The following is a 24,296-nucleotide window of genomic DNA, read 5'->3' as shown; positions in this document are numbered from 1 at the left end:
GCAACACAACAGGCGGCAAGAACGCAGAAAAAGAAACCGAAAGGGACGGGTGAAAAGAAATGTGTGGCCAGCTCAGACCTCGAATAATCCATCGGCATCGCAAATAGGGATTCTCTGTCCGGGTAAGCCCATGCCCAACTGAACCTGTTCCAAGGCCCAATAGTGAATCATCAGGCCGTCAACTACCTGACGGGATCCCCTCTTTGTTTACACGCTCCCCATCGGATCTCTCCCTACTTTCCTCCCTCTTCACATATATATATATATATATATGTATTTCTTCTTTATATCGAGATTCCAGGATTTCTCGTGACTTATACTTACCCATATAAGGAAGTTCGCGCCCAGTCTGTTCGAAAGCTCCTTTTGCACCTGCGCTTCCACCACCTGAGGTCAATTCCGTGAACATTCGACTCGTTCCTTCGGAGCGCACGCCGAGACCAGACACAACTCCGATTATGAATCCCGCATCGAAGACAAAGAAGTCGTGAGTGTATATATCGATTCCATACTCTGATTCGATCCCAGAGAACGACGGTTTCGAATTCGGGGGTCAGCAGCATTCATTCCAAAATAAAAACTGGTTGAAATCACAATCTATTCTCCTTGGAGGACTGCTCTCCAAAGGTGCACCTCCAGCCACCTTGGATACTTCGGTAATTAATGGCGTGCGTAGTGGCATATCCTGATTACCTTGCTTGACACTCACAGCGAAGCAGGTTCAACATCACAATTGACCCGACCCACGACTCGGACGATTCCTCTTTCTCTGACGAAGAGGACTCCTCTGGAGTACAGGTTTCCCCGCCTTCTGGATCCGAAAGCCATGGATACCATGATCCATATGACGAATGGACAAATCTGCCTTACCCCGACGAACTGAAGCCATCCGATTCAGCCTCTCGAAACCGAATATCGTATCGTGCCCGAAGTCGTAATCCCGTTCATCCACCGTCCACATCGACGAGTCGTCGTCGCTCAGCAAGGCGTCAGATGATCCCCGAACGCGAGTCCTTTCATCGTCGATCCCGCCGCAACCCCTCGCCAGAGTCACCCGAAAGTATGGACTCCGCTGATGACGAGTACGGTAACCCGCTCCGTCATAGATCCCAGGAACGGTACTGGCCATCCGTCGCCCACGGCTCGGGCTACGCGCACAGCTCGTCTCCTGGGCCATCTTACGTTTACCCCAACGGTGCAGTGCCGCATGCTCCATTTGTACCTTCGACCGCTCAGCATACCCCATCAGACCAGCTGGTTCGGGTGGGTCCCCATAGCCAAGTCAGCCCGCCAAATAATTACGGCCATCCTCTTTATGGATACAATCATCAACTACAGCCGTCTCACGGCCCGGCCTCTCAATACTATATGCACGATAGCCATACCAGAAATCACGGCCATACAATCCCTGGGGGACCCCATAGAAATGATGGACACAACCAACCTCAACATCCGTTTCAGCCGCCTGGACCGTCTCACGGTGTCTCGCCATACGGCGGGCCTCAAATGAATGCCCATGACATAGTTCCCTATGGCACTGGAGGTTTCTACCCTTTCCGAGAACCCTACGCCATGGTCCCTGGGATGATGTCTCCATTCTTCAATCCGTATGCGCGCGTGCCGTCCCCTCCAAGCCAGGCCGACTCTGCTGGAGCCCCGGTCTCTTCTGACCCTGCACCTGCGCCTGCGCCTCAGGCCGCAGATCCAGTAAAGGATGAGGCCATTGCGAGACTCGAAAAATTGATACTGGAGGAAAGAACTGAACGGGAAGCTCGGGAAGCCCGCGAAGCTGCTCGCGAAGCTGCGCAGAAGGCGGAAGCTGCTGCTGCTGCTGCCAAGAAAGAGCGTGCTGCTCATGAGAAAAAAATCGTCGAAGAGGCCGCTGCTCGTGCGAAGGAAGAGGCAGAGAAAAAGGCGGCAGAGGAAGCGGCTGCGGCCAAGAAAGAGGCCGAAGAAGCGGCCACGAAAGCTGCGGAGGCCGCAGCAGCGGAAGCTACGGAGAAAGCTACCGCAGACGTGCAAGAAAAGATTGCGGCTGCAGTAGCGGCCAACAAACCTCCGGATAAGAAGAAACCTATCAAGTTCAAAGATGCTCTTGGTAGGAAATTTAGCTTTCCGTTTGATTTGTGCTGCACCTGGAAGGCAAGTCTCCACCCCTTCTGTAGTTGCAAAGGCAGGGCCGGACCGTTAATCTCTATCTGTGTTTAGGGAATGGAGGAGCTCATAAAGCAAGCTTTCCTCCACATAGAAGTCATAGGACCTCATGTTGCCGAAGGGCACTATGATCTGATAGGTCCCAACGGCGATATCATTCTCCCGCAGGTTTGGGAAACTGTCCTAGAGCCTGACTGGAGCATCACTATGCATATGTGGCCAATACCGGAGAAGCCGAAAGAGGAACCCGCCCTGGCAACCGAGGGGGGTGCTTCTGGAGGCGACGCAGCGGCATCCAACGCCGATGCGGCGAAGAAGCCAGGGGGTAAGTTTAATATCTCAGGGGTGCCTCAACTGTAGCCTGATAGGAGCTAACATCATGATCAGGGCCTAAAAAGCCACGACCGAAGCCTGGAGACCCTAGCCCATTTGCTATGTGGATGGTTGGGGGCCCGAATCGTTTCCAAAAGCGGGCTTTAAAAGTGGGGAAAAAAGCCTAGCCCAGCTCTTTACGCCGTGTTACTCCGTGCTGTCTGAATGAGTTCGAGAATCCCAAACTGTGGCCGCCTTTGTCCCCCAGCTACGTGTTCAGCCCAGGGTGCCCTGGACAGGACAGTCGTTTGTATCGATGTGCCGGCCCCCGGCATCGACCGAGGTTGAGTGGAGTGCTGTCGTTGGAAAAGCGTCGCGTCACTAGTCTGCCGATACTGCTCGCCCTCGGACAAATTGGCACGGCAAATAGTGGCGGGCACAGCAGTTTCGCACTTATCATCTATACCTGCTTTAGACAGGCATGGCTTTTCTTCTCCGACGTATGGGATCGGCTTCCCAGGCCTCGAAAGTTGGGCGGGGGGAAGGTTTCCGTACGTTCTCAGCATCGTCATTCTTCTTTTTCTTCACTCTTTTTCTCTTCCTACGAGGGGCCTCAAAATGTTTACTGGAGTTGGAGAGATATTCTGCAGGTTAAATTCTGTAACCTAGCATGTGTCATGACTTACTGATATCCCCATAGAGCGTTGGAAGCGACTTCTTTCTGTGGTATGCATTTGTGGTGTGTATATATATGTGTTCTTTCCAGTCTCGTCCCATCTATCTAGCGCTAGTCAGCTTAAGCTATGCGGACCCATAATCCTGACTGGTTTTTTTTGAGCATGTGGTGGTGCATGTGCCGCTGTACTACGTTCGTAAGGCGTGTTTTGGTCGTGCGCTCGCAATGTTATCGCTGCACGTTGTCATCTGCTGTGTATACGGATTATGGAAGAAGAGGCCTCCAACTAATCTCCTCACCGAAATTATCGTCAAGAAGCCCTGGAGCTGTTGCGGGTTTGGTTGACTGTTTCGAAGCGTCATCTTCCTGGAGCTGTGTAAAAGCGCGTCGCTCGGAAGCCCGTCCCCTTGGCGGACGTGAGTATCGTCCTACCGCGGACGGCACAATAGAGCTCGTTGATAACGGCCCTGGGGCGGCTTCATGGGCCGACGTGCTCGAGTACGGTGGATCTGAAGATATGTGATTCGTTGCTGGGCTCTGATTTGGGCTAAGTGAGTTAGGTTTCGGAGGCACGGCAGGTGCGGCTTTATGCACATCGCCTTTGGGATGTAACGGTCTGGTTGGTTGGATTCGAGATATTGCTGGGAAAGTTGAATTTCTTGGTGGGATTGGTGGCCTTTTGTACAAGAGTCGGTTGTTGGGGGTCTTTTCCTGGGCCGGGGCAACGGGAACCCAATCAGGGCTCTCCTTTGTGGAGAAAGGATTTGACGTACGATGGAGATTTAGCGTGGAATCATTGCTCGGTGATTGTATGGATGATTTCACGGGGGCACCTGACGAAGATGTTAATTGGGTTAGAAGCGGGTGGGTGAAAAGCACTGAGACAACAACATAGGCCAAGCCAGATTGCAGCAGCCCTGATCTGGTAACATACCGTTGTCTAGCCACCATTTTCGTTGGTCCGAACTGGGCGGAGGAAGTCCAGTAGTAATCGGCTCAATGGGGATAAGCTCCCCATTGCCTAGGTATCCTGGCTGTGGTTGGGCTTCGATGCTGTGGGAGGTAGTTCGCCATTTAGCATGAAGGTTATGCCGTACGGCTTCTTTTTGAGGTTCGTCGACAACGTTAATTGTGCATGTGAAGCTAGCACACACCGGACGGTGGTCAGAGAGCCGTAGGTTTGCAACATCATAGTTGAGTTGTCGAAGGTCTGGTCCTTTCCACAAGATCCTGTCGCACCATGCGGGAATACGTGCCTTCTCTCTGGCGAAGGAAAGTACTTATTAGGCCACCACCTTTGATTCCGGAAAGGATGAATTAACTTACGAGGTATCATAGATGTCCTTCCCAACGTCATATTTGTACGTTGGCGGAAATGTAACAACACCCTCATTATAAAACTGGAATGCCCTACCAGCCAGCATCTGCAGGTTTAGCTACAGGGAGATGTTAGCAAATGCATATATGACGCCGGGCTACGGGCTCACCTGGTCGTTGGCATAGAGCTTCTGATAATTACTCTGTTGCACTAGATCTCGGACGGTTTGGTTAGGGAGGCCGATTCGGTAGTTGAAATCGCCCATCCATATTACAGCATCGTGATCTTCAATTGATCGGTTCCTTTGGAAGCGAAGCCCTCGATAGATAGTGTCATAGTCATTATTCCGTTCATCGTAATTGGCAAAACCAGCCGCTAAATGAGCTGTCACAAAGCAAATCCTGGTGTCTGAGTATTCAAAGCGGATAGCACAACCCCCTTTATTGCCAGCAATACCAGAAAGCCCAGTCTGCGGGAGAAATTAGTTGAAGACGGATGGTGGCATGACAAACAAGCGTTAGTGCCTCACCTTTTTCACACTTCCCTCGACGTTCTTGATATCCTTGAGAGCGTCCTCGCGCACATATATCATCAAAGCCGCTCCAACAAGTTGACCCGACCGCAAAAGGACATACTTTGGAGATCCTTTCGAAGACGAATGTAGATTCAGACAATCAATAACGGCAATCTCCCATGATTTACGAGTTGAGGGGTCTGTTGACATTATCTGCTGGGGACTTAACGCAACAATTTCCTGAAAGCCAACAGAGAAGATCATTGGGTCTGCGTGCTGCTCGTTGGCTTTTGGAAACAGCCAGGGACTTAAGTCGATATCGGACCCCTGGACACGGCCATTTACGTTGAACGTCCCCGTCCAGATGTTGATCGCCCTCTTAGAGGTATACTCGGATGCCCGCCGGGCCAGTTCACTGGAGACCAAATCATTGACGGGATCGTAAAGGCGCACAGGAGATTGGCCTGGCAGGCGACCTAATAGTATATCGATTGTCCTCTGGCGAGCTTTGTCGGAGAAATTGTTGATGTACAATCTCGCTGCAGTTTTACGTGCATCGGCCAACGCGCCTGCAAGTGACATCTTCCCGTGGCGTGTATAGGAGCTTCTGAGCGCACCAGTACCGGCATAGATTTTGGATAAAGCGTCTCCATTATCGGCCCAGAGGGTTGAATGCCGATGACGGATATCTGAGCTTAGCATTCCATTTTCCTGTAACAAGAACGATTCAAGCGCCATTGAGCTAATGATGGTTTGGACGAGATTCGTCCGGTCAAGGCAATCTAGGCAATTAGTACGAAAAATACCTTCCTGTTGTAGAATGACAGAGGTGCCTCTAGATCCGCCCCCATTAGCTGTAGAATCTGTATTGATTCTTTCAGACAGGAAATACGCAAAGCCATGGAGGGAATGTAAAAGGTCGTGTTTAATTTCACTTCCAGCTCCGTAACCCAAAGGACCTCGAGCTTCTGCATGGAAATCAAACTCTGTCGACCGTAACAAAGCGTGATCAGATGGCTTATCGGAGTTTGTGGTCTGCTTTAAAAGATTTTTTCGTATATGCTCCCGGAATCTCGTGGAAATTTCGACCTCACCTGGCCTGATTTCACTCAGAAGGTTAACCACATGAACAGCGCCGTACTCGAGTTCCAAAAACTCAATATGCTTATCAAATGCGTGCTGAGTAGCCTCAATAGATCTGGTTACATCAATTTTCTGTTGGCCGGGGAGCAACCCCGTGGCTTGCTCCCAGAAAATCGGCACAGAGCCACGGACCTGGACGTAAGAAAAGACGAGTCCGGGCGGTACCCAGAAAACTGTCTCCGTTTCAACAAAATTTGCAACGTTCCCGTCATCGTCTATGCCACGAGCGTTGAATCGCGTGCCTGCGCGTCGAGAAGAGAGGCGGGAGATTAGGGTTAGCATTGAAGGTAGATGGGTTCGCGCTGAGGATAGAATGCTAATGGTGGCCGGGATTGCTAACGTCCCGCAATATCCTCGTATGACACACGTGAGGATCTGAGAAGAATCGAGAAGCTGTTTGTCGAGGGGCGATAGATGGGATCTAAATATGAGAAGTGGCTGAATCATATATGCGTTCCATAACACGTCCTTGTCGAGAGAGTCGATATCGAACGCTGTCGCCTTGTCCGAACTGATGCCTTTATCAGCCTCTGTGCATATCTATATTCTCCTGGGCCATCTACTCACCGATCCTGGAGGCGATCTGTGAGATTGAAATCGAGGCTGTAGTAGAAGCTACCGTCGTTCAAGAGCTTCCTGAGAGCGAGAAAAGGGTGCTCGACATCGGCATCTTCAGTTGCATACGGGGACTCAGTATCATGGAAGAGACTGGATTCATCCTCTGAGCGATTCAGACAATCTTCGTTTGTCAGACGGAGCAAAGATATTTAACGTAGTTGAGATCTTACAGAATTCTACATCTTCAATCCTTAAAACTGTTTCTCCAGGCCTGACAGTGGCAGCTTTAGCAGAGCGCGTAACGACGCAAACGAAGACATCGCGGTCTAAAGTGACCAAGCCAAGGGTACCGTCACCGGAACCTAAGGTTCGGTAGCCTGTCAAGTCAACGGAGGATAGACTCGAAAACTCCACCAGACATTGCTGTGTCTCATTATTGGCTTGTAGGGCGTCCGCCCTGGATTCACTCAAGGTATGCCGGAAGATCAACGCATCTTTGGAAGTAGCCAAAAGAAGAGTCCGCACAGGGTGATCCCGACACAATATCCGCACACTGGGCATTATTGTCCAAATCTGTTGGGTGTAGCCCGGATAAAAGCCAGAATAAATGACCTGAGCGTTGCACTATCGCCCAATGTTTCTTTCTTACTTTTTTCTCGGATGGCACCGTCTGTTGGATAGGCGTAGGAATCTCACGGTAGAGCCGTGTAAACGTATGGTAGGGAGAAGAAGACCGCTCCAACTGAGGTTATGGGCTAGTTGACCAGACATGTGGTTTAGGGGACTAGTGCTGGTAGTTTCCTGCGAGGACGAGACGAATTGACATCTCGATGAAAGGATCGGGTTATTAACAATGGGCCCCACGGGAATGTGTTCAAAGTCGAAGATGTTTGGGTAAGGGTAGAACGATGCAAAGTACTGATATTTTCCCGCCTTCACGAACAAGGTTGGAGGTGAAAGGAGAAGGGGGAGTCTGACACACAGCGAACCATGAGACGAGGGCCTTCTTTTATCAAATAACACTTCCAATGCTGAAATTCTCACTGAGCTTTTAGTGACAATCAAGAGCCCTGCTTCTGAGTTCGAGAATTTTTAGCCATCGCGCAGAACGGGCTTCGAAATGTGGTATCTTTGTCGGAGGCTGGAGAGGAGCTGGTCTGGAGACGCCTGGCAGCTATGCTTGGGGTGCAGAAAAAACGACGGTCAGGTGACTGGGAAACTCAAAGTAGTTAAACTCCTAACAACAGGCTATCAAGGGCTTTTAGAGCAATTTTTCAGCTCCATATTTATCCCAAAGAGCTAAATAATCCCTTGAATCCCTTGTTTCCTTCTGAAAATCCCGTTGGGAGATGGTGAAGCAAAGTTGAAAGTTGCGGTTCCACCAGCAATTTCCTTTCTCCAGGCAACACTCGGCTCCATGTGGGAGGTACAATTACAGAAGGCGGTCGCACCATCATCCAGCAACATTTTTTCAGCCCTGAGATTTTTGGTAGAGAGGAAGCAATCCAAGCAGATTACTCAACGGTATCTGGTCGCCTTTTTTTTTTTTTGTTTGTGTTCCTTTTTCTGTTATTTCAAGTTTTGCTTCTGTGCAAACCTCTATTAAACGTTCTTATTTAGCAAATGGGTTTGGCAGCACCCCGCAAGTAGGTCAACCCTTGGTTTCCCACCTGATCAAAAGCTAATGGAAGCGTGCCAAGGAGGACAAAGTTCTCCCATGATCCAAATAATACGACCTGGTCGCGATCAACAAGTGGGTTCGGCCATAAGATTCTTAGTTCGCAAGGATGGACGCCAGGGAGTTTTCTAGGGGCTCGCAATGCTGCCCATGCTGATATGTTCACTGCTGCCAGCGCCTCGCATATCAGAGTTATTGTGAAGGATGACACCCTTGGCCTTGGAGCACGATCGAAGCGTGATGCGCTGGACGAACCTACTGGCCTTGATGCTTTCAAAGGCCTGCTTGGACGATTAAATGGAAAATCTGATGCCGAACTACAAGCCGATCGGAAAAAGCGGGATGATATCAAACTCGCGCGGTATGCTGCTACCAAGTGGCAGGCGGTTAGGTTTGTCAGCGCTGGCCTCCTGGCTCAAGAAAACGCCGACGAACCGTCTCAGGAGGCGCAGGAGGACCAGAACCCCCTGGTGGATGCAAAGCGATCATCTCCTCGCACGTCAGAGACAGGTGACTACGGTAAACAGCCTATTGAGGGTTCGGAATCCCGGGGGCGACGAGATAAGAAGAGTAAGAAGAGCAAAAACGATAAGAACGACAGGAAGGACAGAGGGGACAAGAAAGATAAGGAAAAGCAGCGCAAGAAAGATCGGAAGAGAAAGCATGAAAAGGATTCTGACGATTCATCTTTGCAAGAGGCATCGTCATCCAAGCATGGTACGAGGGCGAGCGAGCGCAAAAGCTTGCCCGCGGAGGGCAGGGAACCTTTAGTGAAGGAGCGCCGTCCGCTTGGAAGGCATGTGATTAGAGGCCGACATATCGCCCAGAAGAAGAAATCTTTGATGGATCAGAAGTCTTTGAACGAGGTAGACCCGCCCCCGTCCGTCCCCCTGGGAATTTGCACGATGAGACTGAAACTGACCAAGTTAGATCTTCATGATAAAATCGTGACTCGTTTCTGGTGCATTTACAATTTTCATATATCCCCCTCTGGTCTAGTCATGATTGCTTGTTTTGCCATTTTGATTTCACATTATATAGAAGCATAGTTTAGCGGGGGCCGAGGTGTTTTTTAGATTCGGATTCAGAATAGACAAAGTGGGAAAATGACACGAAAAGAGACGCCGTCCCTCAATCTTTGGAAGCACTGAAGTGGGCCTTCATTCGATAGGTCATTCGTTCCGCCTTTGGTGAAGTGTTCGTCTTAGCAATGACGAAATGGGGTTCGACCTCCTCCTCCATACTCCGTCTCCATTAGTTATGCCACAACCACCTGAAGAACGCGGCGGTCTTCGAAGGAAGGAATCTTCAGGTTGGAAGATTGTTGTTCTCACTCTTCAACTAGACCTCTGTTCCATTCCTGTCCTGCAAATCCCGCCTCGAGCTTCGCTATGAACACCACAGCGTTTAATGACGAGAATGCGGCACAGCGTATCAGTACGGAAACGGACTCTGCAGGAAATCAACGGTTTCATTTAAACCGTGGCAAAACGGCTTCGGGAGCGCTGGAACGTGACCACAAAGTGCTGAAGAAGGACAGTAGTAACGTTGCAAACGGGGCTTGGAAGGTTTCTGGAGACTGTACAGATGGGCAGGCTCAAGACTTCACCTCGGGTGATTCAAGAAGGCCCCGAACGGGCTATGAGAAATATGGGTATGTGCACAAGAGTGTCTCTCATGGCTTCATTTGGCTTTGTTTGGCCATGTCTCTGGAAATTCTGACAAGAAGATATCAGCATCCACTGGGCGCCACTGAACATCCGTCTCGAACGACGGCTACAAACCCTTGTGGTTTTATGCCATACCTTGACAATCGCCATTTGCATCACAGTGTTCTTTTTCACCTGCGCCATTCCTTTGTCATGGCCTCTTCTGTTGCCTTATCTGATCTATATATCGCTGTTCTCCACCGCCTCGACCTCAGGCTCGTTGAAATACCGAAATGACTTTCTGCGTTCCCTCCCCATCTGGTCACTCTACGCCTCTTATTTCCCGGCGCGTCTACACCGGTCAGAGTCACTCTTACCCACAAGGAAGTACATATTTGGATACCATCCCCATGGAATAATCTCGCTCGGCGCATTTGCAGCGTTTTGTACCGAGGCGCTTGGATTCTCCAAGTTCTTTCCTGGTATAACTAACACCCTCCTTACGCTGGATTCTAATTTTCGCATCCCACTTTACCGAGAATATGCTCTTTCGATGGGGCTCGCTAGTGTCTCACGCGAATCGTGTGAAAACCTTCTCACTAAAGGTGGCACAGACGGTGAAGGGATGGGACGGGCCATAACAATAGTCATTGGTGGTGCTCGAGAATCTCTTAATGCATCACCACACTCACTGCGTCTGGTTCTCAAACGGCGGAAAGGATTTATCAAGCTAGCTATCCGTACTGGCGCCGACCTTGTACCAGTGCTAGCCTTTGGCGAGAATGATCTCTATGAACAGGTCCGCCCGGAAAGCCACCCCCTTATCCACAGGTTCCAAATGCTAGTGAAACAGACACTGGGATTTACTATCCCGCTGTTCCACGCCCGTGGTGTTTTCAATTATGACGTTGGCCTCATGCCATATCGTCGCCCATTGAATATTGTCGTTGGCCGCCCTATCCAGGTTGTCCAACAGCAAGACAGAAACAAAATTGATGACGAATACATCGACCGGCTTCATTCTGAGTATGTGAAGGAGCTCGAACGGATATGGGAAGACTACAGGGATGTTTATGCCACAGACAGGATCTCTGACATCGAGATCGTTGCCTGATGGATGGATATGCGCGTGATCGATTCGCATTTCTCTTGCCTGACGGGGCCCCCCAAAAGATCAAACTCTGCAAATTTGGCCATTCATGCCCCGTGGATAACAAATAGGGCGCGCGCGGGGCTACCGCCTGTGGCGTTGTATATTTCCTGTCGAGAGGTACTCGTAGATATTCGGCGACTCTGCCTAGGTGTTGGCGAATCGAGCATACACGCCTGCAAGGGCCTTTGGGGCACGACACTCAAGAGCGATAGTCTACGTATAACCCTCAAAACACTCATAGACGAGAGCTTGTCCTTCTGTCTGCATGGCGACGTGTGTACCTAGATAGGTAAACCATTCAATCTACGTCTAAGACCCTCAACAGGATAGCAGAGGCCGGCCAAAAACTAAGGACCTAAATGGGTTATGGTGATTAATGTGGTCATTGTCTTCGTATATGTATGCACTCATCTTTGGCTTCGTCAGTGACAAGCTCAGCACATAAGGCCTCCCTAGCAACCAAATATTAGAGTAAGAAAACATCCGGTATATACACATGCGAAGAGAAAATCGAGTCAAGACAATCTGGGTATATGGAAGGACAGGAACTGCATAAAATAAACACCGAAGGGGGGCGAAATGACAGCAACAATCAAGCCATGACACTGGGCGTCTGGATCCGCGGATCATGTTTACTGGCCAGTGTCACAGAAAGGCGGAACAGGCTAAGCATCCTGACGATGGCCAGGAGGAGGGGGCGGAAGTGGATGAGAAGGAGGAGGAGATGTGCTTGCTGCCACTGCACTGAGGCCTGGGACGGTTGGATTGGACTCGGAAGTCCTTCGGCTTTCTGGGGCAACCCGGACGCTACCGCGTGAGCCCTTGATCAAATGACCGCTTTCAACTCGGTCCTGGATCATCTCATCAAGTATCCGTGACACCTCGTCCATGCTCTTCCTTTTCCCGCTCGGTTCTACCTCAGTTGGGGGAGTCGGACGATTCACAGCTGAGTCAGGGGCCGGCGAATCACCCCCGGTTGGATGTTGATTTTGAGGGCTTAATTTTTCTTTGGCGGCGGGCGCTTGCGTGTCTATAGTGAGTTGAGCTAGGTCACGATGTCGTGCGGCGGAGCGAAGCGCTGTCAGCATTCGATCCTTATCATCAAGTTGGAGCCTCAGTTCGTTGATCTCCATGTCCTTTTCACGGAGTTGGGCCATAAGGTCAGGATTATCCTGGGAACCGCCCGTCTTGATGCCCATGGACATCCGGGAGTGGCTAGACCTCCGGGCCTGAAGCAGACGCCTTTCCAGTGTTGCGATATATCGGTTTTTATCGGTAAGATCGGCCTGAAGAGCTGCGATCTGCGTCTGGGCGCTTGCCTTTCCATCTGCGAACTCGCCCATAATATCCTCGTCGTAATCATTACCAAGAGGTAGATTCATCGAGAGGTCCTGGCTATTGACGGAGAGAAAAGAAATCGGCCGCATAGACGAATTTCCATGAGCTCCTAGCGTAGATTGACTCACAGAAGAGCGCAAGGAACGAGAACCGGGTTCCAGGATTGAAGACATCCTTGACAACCGGCCGAGGGCAGAAACCGTTCCTTGCGTGTTGACACCTGTAGATTTCGAGCTCAAGATCAGGCGGTTCAAATGCTCTATACGCTCCTTGAGTGCGGTTCTGGCGAGCTGCATTTCCAGCATCTGCTCTTCATGCCGCTCATGCGCCTCCTGCTCCAGCTTTTGCTCTTCTAGTTTCATCTCCTTTTCAGCCTGAACTTTTGTTTGACTCTCAAGTTGACTGCGAAGAGCCTGGATCTCCATGCGATAACGCTCAAGCAGCACACGGCTCCCTGCATCCCCGCCGCCACCACCAAACGCTTCCTCCGCTCTTTTGGCATGGCTGACAATATTATTCTTAGCTCGTGCAGCGAATTTTAGGGTATTCAGTGTTTCTCCCGAGTTTGAATTCACTGAACCGCCTAATTGAACAGTGCAAAGGATGCTGACAAGCGAATTTCCAGACAAAGCCGGCTGCAGCAGTCTCGTGAGCTTACTGTCGCGATAAGGCAGATGCTTGCCCTCTTTATCGGCTGTTGTTCCGACCTTCTCTTTGGTCTCCGAGAGCCTGGAGATAATGGTTCCCAAGGTGAGAAGGCTCTTGTTTATATGGGCACCCTCGGTCCGCCGTTCCTTATCATCCGCGGCTCGCTCAGAACCTGCAAGATCGATCAGGCTAAGGGTTGATACCCGAACCCCGCCAGGGGCTAGGCCGGATCTTCTGTCCTGGGTTGTCCCGGCAGGCACCCGCTCCCTGCTTTCAACGACAATCTGGACTACCGCGTGACTTCGGGAGCTGCGGGCGTTGAATTGGGTACTTCCAGTTCTTCTCGCATGATCACCCCTTGCAATAACGCGAAGGAGCTGTGTCGGACTTTGGACGATTTCCTCCTTTAGAGGAGTTGCGTACACGCCTCTTTTGCTATCCTCCCGTAGTTTAATCTCCTCTTGCTGAGAGTTAGGGGCTGTCGTGGAGGCCGAAAGTAGGTCGTGAATCTTCTCATTGTAGATTTCTAGATAGCTGACGCGAAGTAAGAACTCGCGGTGGGGAGTCTCTCTGATGAACGAGAATATATCCGTGATAGCCAAGGGTATTACTCCTGGAGAGGTCGCAGTTCCCTGCATGGAAAAGGTTTTACCGGTTCCAGTCATACCATAAGCAAAAACGGTGCCGTGGTACCCTTCCATCACTCTTCGCACTAGGCGTTTAGCAGCAGAGTCGTAAACTCGAGCATTGTTTTCGTGAGCCGAGAATAAATTATCTGTAGGCGAATAACAAGGGACATTAGCTCTAAGCTACCCATACTCAAAGCATTGTTACTTCGTCTCACCATAGTAGTAATCACCACCCTCTTTCCCGTTATAAGCAAGTAGACCACGACGGCTGTCTACAGCCCAATCCGCGTTGGTAGAGCTCTCCCCGTTGACGTTCGGGCGCACCCTGACGCTGACGATGACATTGCCCTTTGTTTCCTTTGATTTTGCGTTCGCTTTGGACGCGTTAGCTGTCTCATCGCCGTCTTCAAAGGTGGTAGCACTCGTTGAATATGATCCTTCAGCCGAGGAACTTCTGCTTTGAGAGGGCGAACCCTCCAGGTCTGCGTGGGAAACGGACTTAGCATCGCCCCCAGCGCTGAGCAAGGAATGCGTCTTCGAGCTTCTTTGACTAGCTGTTCCTACGCTCGGCCTTGATCCCCTCTTCGCCTTCACACTTCCCGAGGACTGAAGCCCCTGAGATCCGTTCATTGACGATGCGGTGGAAGGGCGGCTTCCTGGGCGTGGCGGCTGCGGGAATGCGGCAATGCTGATTGTCCTTCGTAAAGATTTATCAGGGCTGCTGGGGACCCTGGCTGCCGATGTTGATCTCGCAGCGCTGATGTTGGTAGTCGAGTTTGAGAGCGGGGATTTGCTCAGTGTCGGCCGAGGATTTGATGGAGCCCGCAATTTGGAAGGAGAAGCCGCCCGCGAGGAATCGGGCGATGCAGGGTGACTCTTTCGTGATTTTGGGGCTGGCAGCTGAGGTAATGCCCCAATCGGCGGGCCGGTGGCTGGCCTTGATGGTTGTGGTAATGCAGACATTCTTGAGGTGGTCGATTCAACGGATATGGCAATTCTCGATCGTCAGTTTATGTAGCGGGGCGATTAATAGTTCCTGGAATGTTGACTGCACTGTGATAAACTGCAGGAGGCGCAAAGTTAGCTGGAAGGATGGCAACTGAGAATATGTTGTGGTCATGCACCACCCTAGCAACTGGGGCAGAAGCACTGTGACATAGGCTCGTTGTGCCCACATCCGTAGTTTAAAGGAGGTGTAGCTGGCTTCATGGCTTTAATGTGGAAAGGCGATGAAGATGTGGGATACTTTGCATGAAGCCGACGAAGTTGTTTGGATTGGTTGAAAGAGAAACTTACTTCAAGCCAGTGAATAAAAGTAACGGGACTTTCGAGTTGTCCCCCACGATCCGAATTACGATATCTTCCAAAACAGCCCTGTCAATAGGCTGTGCACGCTATCCACTGCGGTCATTCAATGAGCTTCTGCGGTTGGACTCTGGGACGGCCCGAGGATAGGGAAACGGACCACAACCGTGGAAGGGACGAGGGTAAGGGCTAAATTAATGTAGAGAAATAACAACGTGAGCTGATGATTCGAGTCAAAGCGATGGGATGGTGCCTCCCTGGGACTGGGAGAAGGAGCTGAGGTCTCCTCGCCTTGCGCGGATTCGCGAGCGGGATAACGGGATGCCCCTGGTCAAGGGCGACGGGGCGAGATCGCTGAGTGGAATCGCGTTTTTCGGGTCAGTGGTGGTCGTGGGAGACACGAAGAGATGAGAGGAGAGATACGCAGGAAGAGATTGTTTAACGAGCATGACATTGCCGTGAGATGTCGAGAGAGGGCAGCATTGGTTGTCACCCCACACTTGATGGGTCGCGGAAGAGCCTGGGAGGCGGACCCCGATTTTTAGGTATTATTTGTTTCCCCTGAAGTTTGTCGGTTTTGTATCCGACGGTGCATGTCACTCAGTAGTATTCTGATAAAGGACACCACTCTCCCGGGGTTACCTCCAGTGATTTACAGAGCACAAGCTGCTGATTCTCATCACAGGCGCTGCTTTTATTTACAGAACTCCAAATCTTCTCATTATCCCCCCTTCTCTCTCCTTCTCTCCCTTTCGCTTTTTTGCTTCTCCAACGCCGCTCATCCATTTTGGCCGGCAAAATACCAGAGTTTGCAGGCTACGGAGTGGCTATGAAACGTTGGATCCTTTTCTGCCGGTGATCTCCTCGAGCTTGGTTCCATTTCACACGAACCTCTGGTTCACCCATGCTCTGGAATCAAGAGTTTGGTTCTGGGGCTGTTCCTGAATCCTGATTCCAGAACAGAAGGCGGTGGGCGAGGAGTGTTTTCGATAGGTTCGGGTTCCACTCATCCTGGCCTCTGAGAGGGAGGAGATGAATGAATGATATTATTATTCTTGACTGGTTGGGTCCAAGGTTTGTTGATCACATTGAATCAGCACAATGACTTTCCACCTCCTCAACCAATGCGAGCACTCGGGTGCTTCGATAAGCTCCAGGTTGGCCCCTGGCGTTGAAGGGAAAGAAGCAACGAGGGAGAAAAGGGGACCAATCACCACGAGCCCTATGCATGGGCTTCCCGAGGCACAGATGTGGATTCCTCTCTGATATCGTGACATGCTTCCCGCGGTTGTCAACGCGGAGTGCAGCTCCGATTCATCAAAGTCATATCGGCAGATATTTCGAGATGAGCATTCGCCTTCTCATCCTGTGCTCTTGATCTCGCACTTGAAATATTTCTCGATCACTCTATCCCTTCATTGCAGCGAAGTCTAGCTGCCGAGCGGCGTTTTTGAACTGGTCATCAAGCTCGCCACCGCGCCTGGTCAAGTCGTCGCCCATCTTTTTCGTACCACCAGATTTTCGGGGAAGGTCTTCTTTGTTGGTCGGCCTGGGCTCGGTACTCCACCAACTGTGCTGAAGGGCTTGGTACGCGGTGCTCCGTTTCCTTGGGTCCAAAGCACACATAGACATGAGTAAGTCTGCGCCGACGGGACCAGCTGTTGGAAAATGCCTGAGGAAGAAATCTCGGCCTTGCAGAGGCACAAGGTGATTTCCGTCTGTTGGGATATAATTTGGCAGCTTGGACACGCTCGGCCAGTTTTCCTCCGTTGGGGTGCCAAAGGCCTCACAGATCTTAGTTATTTGGTCAAGGTCAGAGTTTCCTGCTACGAACGGGACTCGCAGAAGAAGTTCAGCGAAAACCATTCCTACAGACCAGATATCGACAGCGCCGGAATACTGGCGTGCACCATAGAGGAGTTCAGGTGGCCGGTACCACCGTGTAATGACCTGATGTGTCATGTTCAGATAAGGATCTGCGAATGACCTGGCCAACCCAAAATCCGCGAGTTTGACCTCTCCATCGGAAGCAATGAGCAGGTTATTTGGTTTGATGTCCCGATGCAACACGAAATTTTCATGGCAAAACCAGACTCCTCTGGCAAGCATTGCCATCCATGCCTTTACGTCAGCAACACCGTAGTGTACATTGCTGTCTTTAATGAGCATCTCAAGGTCACCGCGTGGTAAATACTCCAGAACCAAGTTGAGGTTCTGATCCTTAGATGAGAATACGTCATGAAGCGCAATGATATTTGGGTGGCGGAGCTCTTGCAGATACTTGACTTCGCGAATTGCGTCCATCGATAGCCCGTCTTTATATTCCGTGTTGACTTTGATTTTCTTAATGGCCACAAATGAGGAAGGATCGGTACGAAGGTGGCCGAGATAGACAACGGCGTAAGTTCCCTCACCTAGTTTCTTCGCTGGATGAGTTGTCAGTTCAATTTCATTTACGCTCGAGGTCAAAACTTGAAACAATACAGAAGCATACCTTTGATGTACTTATGCCTGACCTCATCGTTCAGCTGCTCGGTAATCTCTCGATCGGCAACGGGCTGCACTTGTTGAAGCGGTGATTCATTTCCTTGCGTCGTACGAGCAGTCTCGGAACCTGCGCTCTTTCGGTGAGCTACCGCCGATGGCGATGGAGGGACCAGAGGCGAGACTGTCATCGCTCCTCCCACTCTGGTGAACTCAACTGGCTGTTGGCGACTCAGTGACCCTGCCACGGTGATAGAAAAGGACCTGCAATTAAGAACTGAAAAAGAAGCCCATTCATTCAGAAGCGTGTCAATACCGGTAGTTCCAGATGTAGGCTGAGGAGATCATGGCAGTTCATACCGGAATGCGGAAGGGCATCGGAGTTTCGTTAATCCTGATAGAGACCTGAGCTTCGCCGAAATTTCCCTCCACACCCCAAGATCTAGTAACAACAGAGACAACTCGCTTTCCGACGACTATCTTCTCATTCGAAAACCAGCTTGCCGTGGATTAATCTTATCTATGTTCTCAATTGCCTCTGTGTCTTGAATTCACCCAGCTGTTGGGACCCGCAGAAAAGCTTCGGCCCTCCACACCAGGACAAGTCCACGGCCAATTCCTGATGGCGATGCGCAGGCCATTTTCAATTTCACGGACAATAAAGTCCTTCCAATTAACTCGACAATGCCTACGAATGGTGCACAAGAAATCCGCTTCCCCTTCCGTCCCCTCACCGACGCCATTCGTTCCCGACGTCCAAACGTTCCTCACGTTGATCGGCCGTGGTATGTCCAAGCACGCGAGCAAACTACCTTCCTGGGAGAAGCTCTTCACCCTTAGCTCCCCCGAGCTTCGGGAACTGGGAATCGAACCGGCGCGCCAACGGCGCTATCTCCTCCGAAAGCGGGAGAAGTTCAGGCAAGGAATTTATGGTGTTGGAGGAGACCTCGAGCACGTCGTGGACGGTGCTGCGCAATTGCGGGTGACTGAAGTTCCTTTGGAGCCGCGACCGGAAACTTCACATGCAGACAATGGCTCCAGTTCGGAAATCCAAAACTTCTCGGCTACGTTATCCCCAGGGATGAGACGGGTCATCGTGAATCTCCCGCCTGGTGCCACGGAATATAAACATGACCCATCGAAGCCGCTGAAGAAGTTTGCACATATCAAGATCCACCATGGTTTGTCGCTTCGGGGGCCATACCTGCAGCCGATTAAGGGTACGAATGGGAGTGCGGCTTTGATCAAGGTTCAAGAGGGAATGTGGGAAGACAGGCTGGGCCACAAGGTTGATGGTGGTGAGAGGAGGCAGGCTGAAGTTCGAGCCAAAAGGAGGGCTGAAGAAAGGAGGAAGGGACTGGCATGAACTCAATTTCGGTCATTGTGAAGTTGTATAGTCGGATATCTCTACTTGTATCATAGCTTTTGTTGGTGTATTCATTTGCTGCATTTATAGAGATGCAGGCCTGGTTCCCAGTATCCCAAGGTGCAAGTTCCAAACCCTTGCCTAGCAATGCAATGCATCATTCTGGTGCTTAGTCTAGACACCTTGAACAAATGAGTTGTCACGAACGTCTAAATTATAAGTTGTAATCCGGAGAATTAATATATGAAGTAGATAGAACAGTGAGGCACGGCAAAAAGAGAAGCATAGTATGCAACAGCCGATAAAAAGGGATATCTCCGTGCCATTCAGGCTTGAATAAAGGACCGGTATCATCCGCTGTCCAGCATTCTCATTAGATCTTCGTGTCTCCCTGAAACCGAAGTAAGAGTCTCCGTCAATCGCCAACAAACTAGCGAATCATTCCTTCGTGGCGGGTTGGCGCTTCTCGTATTGCGCATATGATTTACCAGCAGGTCTGGAGAACAGGGACTACAGTGCGGTTAGTAGAGATATCTTGTGCTGGGATGCCAGTTCACTTACGGAATAATCCGTGTCTGGAATACGTAGGGCATCGGATTCCGATACCGTGCTGAACTTAAACAATCTCACAAGAGCCGCTGTGATTGTAGTGAGCTGGACATAGGCAAATTGTTCACCAATGCACCTATGTCGCCCAGCACCAAATGGAAGATAGGGGCTATTGGTGCCTTTGCTGACGAGACCGTACCCGTAATCAATCTTCTCCTCATCCTCGGAAGTGTTGGCGATAGCGTTTCCGTCCCAGCGGTGTGGATCCCATTTCAAAGGATCTGGGAAAAACTCCTCAGACCTGGCGGTAACACCGGGGGAGGACAAGACATTGTGAGAGGTCGGGATAACATAAGAGGTGCCGGGAACAGGCATCGGATTCTTGACAGCCCGAATGATGGAGTGAATAGGCGCATGAATACGCAGTGTCTCTTTGATGACCTTAGAATGCAGTTCTAGTTTCTGCAGATCGTCATATGTGAGGTGCATATCGGAACCCAGAACCTCAACTTGCTCTTGATACAGCTCTTCCACAATCTTCGGGTGCCTCGCAAGACGCAGGAGAATCCATGAAAGTGTGGAGGACGAAGAGTGCTGGCCAGCCATCAGGATTGCGATCATCATGTGGGCAATTTCTTGATCGGGAAGCGGGACGCCATTCTTGTACACGCAGGACATAAGGTTCCAAACCATGTCTTCAGAATCCCTCTTTCCACCAGCTTCGCGGCGTTCTTTTATGATTTCCATGTACGTTTCAGTCATCTTTCTCTGGGCAGCATCACGTTTCCGGTTGTGGGGAAGGGGAGCGTGGGGTAGCATGAAGTTGATCGGCGCAAAGCCCATGTCAAGGTCGTGATATAACTCCGCAAAGGTCGAATCGAATCTGTCGCGAACTTCTTTCCCTTGGAGCGAACGCGAGGCGGTATAGATGGTAATCTCAGCAACAGTTTTGGAAACGTCGAAGACACCTTTCGTGCCTTGAAAGACTGGAGACTTCTGAGCAAAATCCTCCACCTCAGCAGTGATCAGACGGACATAGGAGCGTAGCGCTTCGGTGGTAAGACCATATTTCACGAACTGGGGCTCGTCAATCATTAGTTCCTTTAGAGGACACAATGCAGGAGCTTACCTTCTTCTGCTCCATAAGTTTCGCATTGGGGCAGTCATAGACAACATCGCGTCCGAATACAGGTGTGGTTAAGGGAGAATAAACCTCCTCGGCACATACGTCTCTGAGTTTTCCGTTTAAAATAAAGTCATTTCCTTTAGTGCCAAGGTAGACGGTGGTCTTCTTTCCAAGCAGGATGAACGTGTAGATGTCTCCGTACTATAGCAGGTTGCAGAGTCAGCAGTATGCCCGCAATTGGCTTGACGAATATTACGTACCTTTGCGCGGCAGTCAAAGAAGAATTTGTAGGGGTCGATTCCATAGCTAATGGTGCTACCTATGAACGGAAACCAATGGAAGACAAGAGGGGGCTCATTGGGATTCTTGAACAGGATCTGTTGCAGAACATTCACAACTACGGCAAAAACAAGTAATGCGAGCAGTCCAATTCCAGAGAGCGCCCAAATTGACAGGCTTGAGCAACGCTCGCTGGCGCTCTCAAGGACAACCGCAACGAGACCCATAGTTTAAGGAAGGGTAACAAGTGGAAATGAAGACAAGTCGGAATGGTAAGATAGGGTCATCCACAAGAGGAGTGTCTCGTAGAGAAGAAACACTCCTTGCCGAATTCTTGTGGTGCCTGAGACTTGGACACCGGGGGACGGCCACGAACGAATGCAGTGGTTGTTTGACAGCAGTTTCAGGTGGGAAAAAAGAATTCCCCAAGAAACAGATCTGACCCGCGCCACACTTGCCCCTGGGCCGTGGAACACGCCACAACAGGGCCACCGGAACCTCCTCATGCGGTGTTTACTAATCCGGCAGCCAGGACCGGAGCCCGCCCGGCTCGTCCAAAGCCGTGAGGCTCACGCTTTTTATTTACTATTAACATTAATTTATATAGCGGACCGATGCGCTTTTTCCTTCCTCCAGTCCCACTCGTCTTGGGAACAGTGACTATAAGAATGAAAGGATTCGAGTATTTTTCTGGTTGAGACGCCGATCGCACGTGAAGCAAATACTATTCCCAAACTTCCCATCGCAATAATACTCCAAACGGTAGAAACCGAGCTCGTGATGCCTTAGTTGTATCGGCTTGTTGGGTCTTCATCGAAGAGAAGTGGATCACCTCTCTCTCCCAGGTTGACAAATTCTTTTGGTCCACTGTTCTGGTTAGGCGAGTTCTCGTGCTGTTGAGCGGTCTTCTGGTTGTGCACGCGCGGGCCAGCGGTATTCTTATGGAACACCTTCACGGGAGCTCCGTTTCCTGGCTTTTGCTGGCTGAAATGCACATCATTGATGTTGCTAAGGAGTGTCCGTTCCCGTGCAATTTTCCGTTTTGAGAAATCTAACCTTCCCAATGCGCCTGTAAGGCCGTCTGTGCTATCAGCGACGCCTGGGTTCTTTCCTGTGAGCCAGGGATGTTCGAGACATTCCTCCACTGTGATTCTTTTATGAACATCGACTGTAAGCATCCTGTCGATGAGATCCAGGGCTGGGTCGCCCACAGAATCCCAATATGGGGATGGATAATCAAATCGACCCATCTTGATCTGTTGTGCAAGGGTGTAAGGGTTTTCGGGCGTATAAAGCTCATCAGAGAATGGGGGGAAGCCACAGAGACATATGTAAAGGACAACGCCAAGCGACCAGATATCGACGGCTTTAGTGTACTTGCGACGGCGGGTTTCCTGGAGGATCTCTGGAGCGACGTCTATAGAATGAGCAAGAACCCCAGCAAGAACAAAGCGGGCTATCAAAAACTTACAACTTGGTGTACCGCAGCTACAGTCGATGATACTTTGGTAAGTAACTTTATACAGGAGGAGGTGGAGGTCTTGGGAATGCAACATACAGTGTGGTAGTGAATGAATCTTCACCGATTATCTTTGCCAAACCAAAATCCCCAAGTTTCACATTCAGCTTATCGTCAGCAACAAGAATATTTTCGGGCTTAATATCTCGATGGACAATTCCGCGGTCGTGCTATCGAGTGGTTTAATATCGATCAACTTGACGAGAAGACGGTCCTTACCAGATACTTCAGGCCTTCGAAGAGCTGCAGGAAGATATGGCGGGTTTCATTTTCCGTGAACTTTTGTTTGTTTATAATCATATTGAAGAGTTCACCTTCTGGGGCAAGCTCCAGCACAAGGTATACACCGTCACTTTCATCAAAGGTGTCCTTAAGACAGAGCAGATTCCGGTGGCTAACGCTCATTAGGAGGCCAATTTCTTGCATGAGGGAGTCATTCTGGGACTTTTGCGAGTCGCCGAGCCGTTTTTCGAACACCTTCACGGCGTACTGGGCTCCGGTAGCACGTTCCACGCAGAGGTAGACAGTTGCAAAATGGCCTTTTCCAAGCTGTTGAGAAACTCGGTACTGCTGTAGAAAGCCGTTGATATTCTTCGTCCGAGGATACCTATAGACAAACCGGGCCTCGTCCAGAATAGTCACTTCGTCGCCATCTTCGAGTTCCCGATGTTTGTTTCGACCAACAATTGCATCATTAACAAATGTGCCATTACTCGAGAGGTCCTCGAGAATTGCTACAGTGTCCCCTTTTCTATTCTCTGGGAACACCAAAAGATGACGATTAGATACGGTTGGAATATTGAGAACCAAATCTAAGATCTCTTAGCATTCTCGTACAAATCGTTTCGTCAACATATTGTATGCTTACCGCATTCTGGATGGCGGCCAATTAGATAACCTCCAGGCCGTCGACTCGGTGCCTGTTTGACGGCGGCGCCTTTGCTTTGCTTCAGTGATCCTTTTTTGGAATGAGGCTTGGGACTGGAGGTATCGTCCTCACAGCTATCACGCTTCCGCAAGACAAGAGCATCTCGCACTTTATCATCCAGCGGGATGAGGTAGCCCCAAACTCCTTCCGCAGCTTCATCTTCAACATCATCAGCAAACGCCCTCGGTGGGTAAACAAACTGCGAGAGAGCTTGTGTATCTCCGGGGGGAGAAGAGAGCGGCTGGTATATGTCCGAATTCGAGGGAGAGCGAATGCGGGCTTGACTGGGGGGTGTGGCTGTTACCTCCTTCCGAACGTCCGTGGCTGTTGAGTCATGGTGAGTGAGGGGAGTAGGTAGGTACGTCTGTATGACGGGGGTCTGGGACTGTTGTTGTGAACTGATTCTTTGAGACCGGCGAGGCTTCTTCTGGTCTTGCGGATCGTGGTCTGCGGTCACCTGCTTTGGGTCAACGTCGTTAGCTAGTTATAAAGCTATATTCAGTTGGTATCTCATACCCGGGTGCGTTTAAGAGAACTTTTCTCCGTCCGTGGTACCATCATTAAGGTAACCCCATTCACATTCCTCAAAAGAGCCACTGCCAGGAGGGAGCAAACCAATGTAGTGGAGTTTGAAGGCTTGGGAGGGGCGATGGAGTGAGCGATGGGAATAATGACAATTATTCGGGGCCAGTCCAAAGGAGCAAAAGGCTAGATCAAACAAATTTCAATCCAGGGAAAGAGCCAGAGCTCTCGAGTTGGAGGCCAATCTGACAGTCGCGAGTGAGCAGCCAGAAAACTTAAAGAAGAAAACGCGCTACTGTTCCACTCCAAGGTTCCCTGGAACACCTCCACAACCCATCCTGCGACCAGGCCTGGACTGCCCATGCTCGAGCTGGTTTGACACGACAGTCAGGACAATAGTGAAGATTTTTAATTCTAATAATTAATGATATTCGTAGGGAAAGATTGT

General features: G+C 50.4%; 9 protein-coding genes across 9 annotated transcripts; 5 read left to right on the top strand and 4 right to left on the bottom strand.

Annotated features, from left to right (window-relative positions):
* Positions 1-536: 536 nt before the first annotated feature.
* Positions 537-2,801, top strand: BJX67DRAFT_129059 (uncharacterized protein). The gene is made up of 4 exons (XM_071024514.1): positions 537-668; positions 720-2,142; positions 2,209-2,479; positions 2,542-2,801. Exons 1-4 carry the CDS (start codon positions 664-666, stop codon positions 2,652-2,654), a joined length of 1,812 nt encoding a protein of 603 aa, XP_070885775.1. The 5' UTR covers positions 537-663; the 3' UTR covers positions 2,655-2,801.
* Positions 2,802-3,355, top strand: BJX67DRAFT_129060 (uncharacterized protein). Its single transcript, XM_071024515.1, has 2 exons — positions 2,802-3,017; positions 3,167-3,355. Exons 1-2 carry the CDS (start codon positions 2,948-2,950, stop codon positions 3,301-3,303), a joined length of 207 nt encoding a protein of 68 aa, XP_070885774.1. The 5' UTR covers positions 2,802-2,947; the 3' UTR covers positions 3,304-3,355.
* On the bottom strand, positions 3,223-7,605 carry BJX67DRAFT_128914 (SacI domain and endonuclease/exonuclease/phosphatase family protein). Its single transcript, XM_071024512.1, has 7 exons — positions 6,906-7,605; positions 6,685-6,856; positions 4,990-6,628; positions 4,630-4,929; positions 4,469-4,578; positions 4,077-4,405; positions 3,223-3,975 (listed from the first exon to the last, which is right to left on the bottom strand). The coding sequence occupies exons 1-7, from the start codon at positions 7,234-7,236 to the stop codon at positions 3,407-3,409; spliced, it is 3,450 nt and encodes a 1,149-aa protein (XP_070885773.1). The 5' UTR covers positions 7,237-7,605; the 3' UTR covers positions 3,223-3,406.
* A 354-nt stretch (positions 7,606-7,959) lies between these two features.
* Positions 7,960-9,563, top strand: pxr1 (telomerase inhibitor/ribosome biogenesis protein PXR1). Its single transcript, XM_071029254.1, has 4 exons — positions 7,960-8,199; positions 8,296-8,321; positions 8,376-9,219; positions 9,284-9,563. Exons 2-4 carry the CDS (start codon positions 8,299-8,301, stop codon positions 9,302-9,304), a joined length of 888 nt encoding a protein of 295 aa, XP_070885772.1. The 5' UTR covers positions 7,960-8,199; positions 8,296-8,298; the 3' UTR covers positions 9,305-9,563.
* On the top strand, positions 9,564-11,520 carry BJX67DRAFT_354887 (diacylglycerol acyltransferase type 2A). The gene is made up of 2 exons (XM_071029253.1): positions 9,564-10,007; positions 10,090-11,520. Exons 1-2 carry the CDS (start codon positions 9,745-9,747, stop codon positions 11,114-11,116), a joined length of 1,290 nt encoding a protein of 429 aa, XP_070885771.1. The 5' UTR covers positions 9,564-9,744; the 3' UTR covers positions 11,117-11,520.
* BJX67DRAFT_128927 (putative kinesin family protein (KipA)) lies at positions 11,469-15,105 on the bottom strand. The gene is made up of 3 exons (XM_071024513.1): positions 15,067-15,105; positions 13,986-14,833; positions 11,469-13,916 (listed from the first exon to the last, which is right to left on the bottom strand). The coding sequence occupies exons 2-3, from the start codon at positions 14,731-14,733 to the stop codon at positions 11,821-11,823; spliced, it is 2,844 nt and encodes a 947-aa protein (XP_070885770.1). The 5' UTR covers positions 14,734-14,833; positions 15,067-15,105; the 3' UTR covers positions 11,469-11,820.
* Positions 15,106-16,482: 1,377 nt separating this feature from the next.
* On the bottom strand, positions 16,483-17,750 carry kin28 (TFIIH complex serine/threonine-protein kinase subunit KIN28; the record flags this gene model as incomplete). The annotated part of the gene is made up of 2 exons (XM_071033068.1): positions 16,483-17,501; positions 17,570-17,750. 2 exons carry the CDS (start codon positions 17,748-17,750, stop codon positions 16,483-16,485), a joined length of 1,200 nt encoding a protein of 399 aa, XP_070885769.1.
* A 231-nt stretch (positions 17,751-17,981) lies between these two features.
* On the top strand, positions 17,982-19,180 carry BJX67DRAFT_128774 (mitochondrial 37S ribosomal protein mS41). The gene has a single exon (XM_071024509.1). The coding sequence runs from the start codon at positions 18,182-18,184 to the stop codon at positions 18,923-18,925; it is 744 nt and encodes a 247-aa protein (XP_070885768.1). The 5' UTR covers positions 17,982-18,181; the 3' UTR covers positions 18,926-19,180.
* A 183-nt stretch (positions 19,181-19,363) lies between these two features.
* On the bottom strand, positions 19,364-23,884 carry BJX67DRAFT_372457 (cytochrome P450; the record flags this gene model as incomplete). The annotated part of the gene is made up of 11 exons (XM_071031252.1): positions 19,364-19,435; positions 19,487-20,551; positions 20,604-20,801; positions 20,861-21,077; position 21,453; positions 21,712-22,296; positions 22,351-22,367; positions 22,438-22,568; positions 22,618-23,210; positions 23,267-23,783; positions 23,843-23,884. 11 exons carry the CDS (start codon positions 23,882-23,884, stop codon positions 19,364-19,366), a joined length of 3,438 nt encoding a protein of 1,145 aa, XP_070885767.1.
* Between the last annotated feature and the right edge of the window lie 412 nt (positions 23,885-24,296).

Source organism: Aspergillus lucknowensis (genome assembly GCF_044049455.1).
Source record: "Aspergillus lucknowensis strain CBS 449.75 chromosome Unknown BJX67scaffold_23, whole genome shotgun sequence".
Lineage (NCBI taxonomy): Eukaryota > Fungi > Ascomycota > Eurotiomycetes > Eurotiales > Aspergillaceae > Aspergillus > Aspergillus lucknowensis.
Note: the sequence above shows the minus strand (reverse complement) of the source record. Positions and strands in the feature narration are given on the sequence as shown.

Coding starts and splice junctions, on each gene's coding strand:
- pxr1 (XM_071029254.1), top strand. CDS start 8,299: ATGGGTTTGGCAGCACCCCGCAA. Junction 8,322..8,375: donor GGTTTGGCAGCACCCCGCAA/GTAGGTCAACCC, acceptor AAGCGTGCCAAG/GAGGACAAAGTTCTCCCATG. Junction 9,220..9,283: donor ATCAGAAGTCTTTGAACGAG/GTAGACCCGCCC, acceptor TGACCAAGTTAG/ATCTTCATGATAAAATCGTG.
- BJX67DRAFT_128927 (XM_071024513.1), bottom strand. CDS start 14,733: ATGTCTGCATTACCACAACCATCAAGGCCAGCCACCGGCCCGCCGATT. Junction 13,917..13,985: donor GGGTGGTGATTACTACTATG/GTGAGACGAAGT, acceptor ATTCGCCTACAG/ATAATTTATTCTCGGCTCAC.
- BJX67DRAFT_129059 (XM_071024514.1), top strand. Junction 2,143..2,208: donor ATTTGTGCTGCACCTGGAAG/GCAAGTCTCCAC, acceptor ATCTGTGTTTAG/GGAATGGAGGAGCTCATAAA. Junction 2,480..2,541: donor TGCGGCGAAGAAGCCAGGGG/GTAAGTTTAATA, acceptor CATCATGATCAG/GGCCTAAAAAGCCACGACCG.
- BJX67DRAFT_128774 (XM_071024509.1), top strand. CDS start 18,182: ATGGCGATGCGCAGGCCATTTTCAATTTCACGGACAATAAAGTCCTTC.
- BJX67DRAFT_354887 (XM_071029253.1), top strand. CDS start 9,745: ATGAACACCACAGCGTTTAATGACGAGAATGCGGCACAGCGTATCAGT. Junction 10,008..10,089: donor ACGGGCTATGAGAAATATGG/GTATGTGCACAA, acceptor AGAAGATATCAG/CATCCACTGGGCGCCACTGA.
- BJX67DRAFT_129060 (XM_071024515.1), top strand. CDS start 2,948: ATGGCTTTTCTTCTCCGACGTATGGGATCGGCTTCCCAGGCCTCGAAA. Junction 3,018..3,166: donor TGGGCGGGGGGAAGGTTTCC/GTACGTTCTCAG, acceptor ATATCCCCATAG/AGCGTTGGAAGCGACTTCTT.
- BJX67DRAFT_128914 (XM_071024512.1), bottom strand. CDS start 7,236: ATGCCCAGTGTGCGGATATTGTGTCGGGATCACCCTGTGCGGACTCTT. Junction 6,857..6,905: donor GATTGAAGATGTAGAATTCT/GTAAGATCTCAA, acceptor TGACAAACGAAG/ATTGTCTGAATCGCTCAGAG. Junction 4,579..4,629: donor AGCTCTATGCCAACGACCAG/GTGAGCCCGTAG, acceptor ATCTCCCTGTAG/CTAAACCTGCAGATGCTGGC.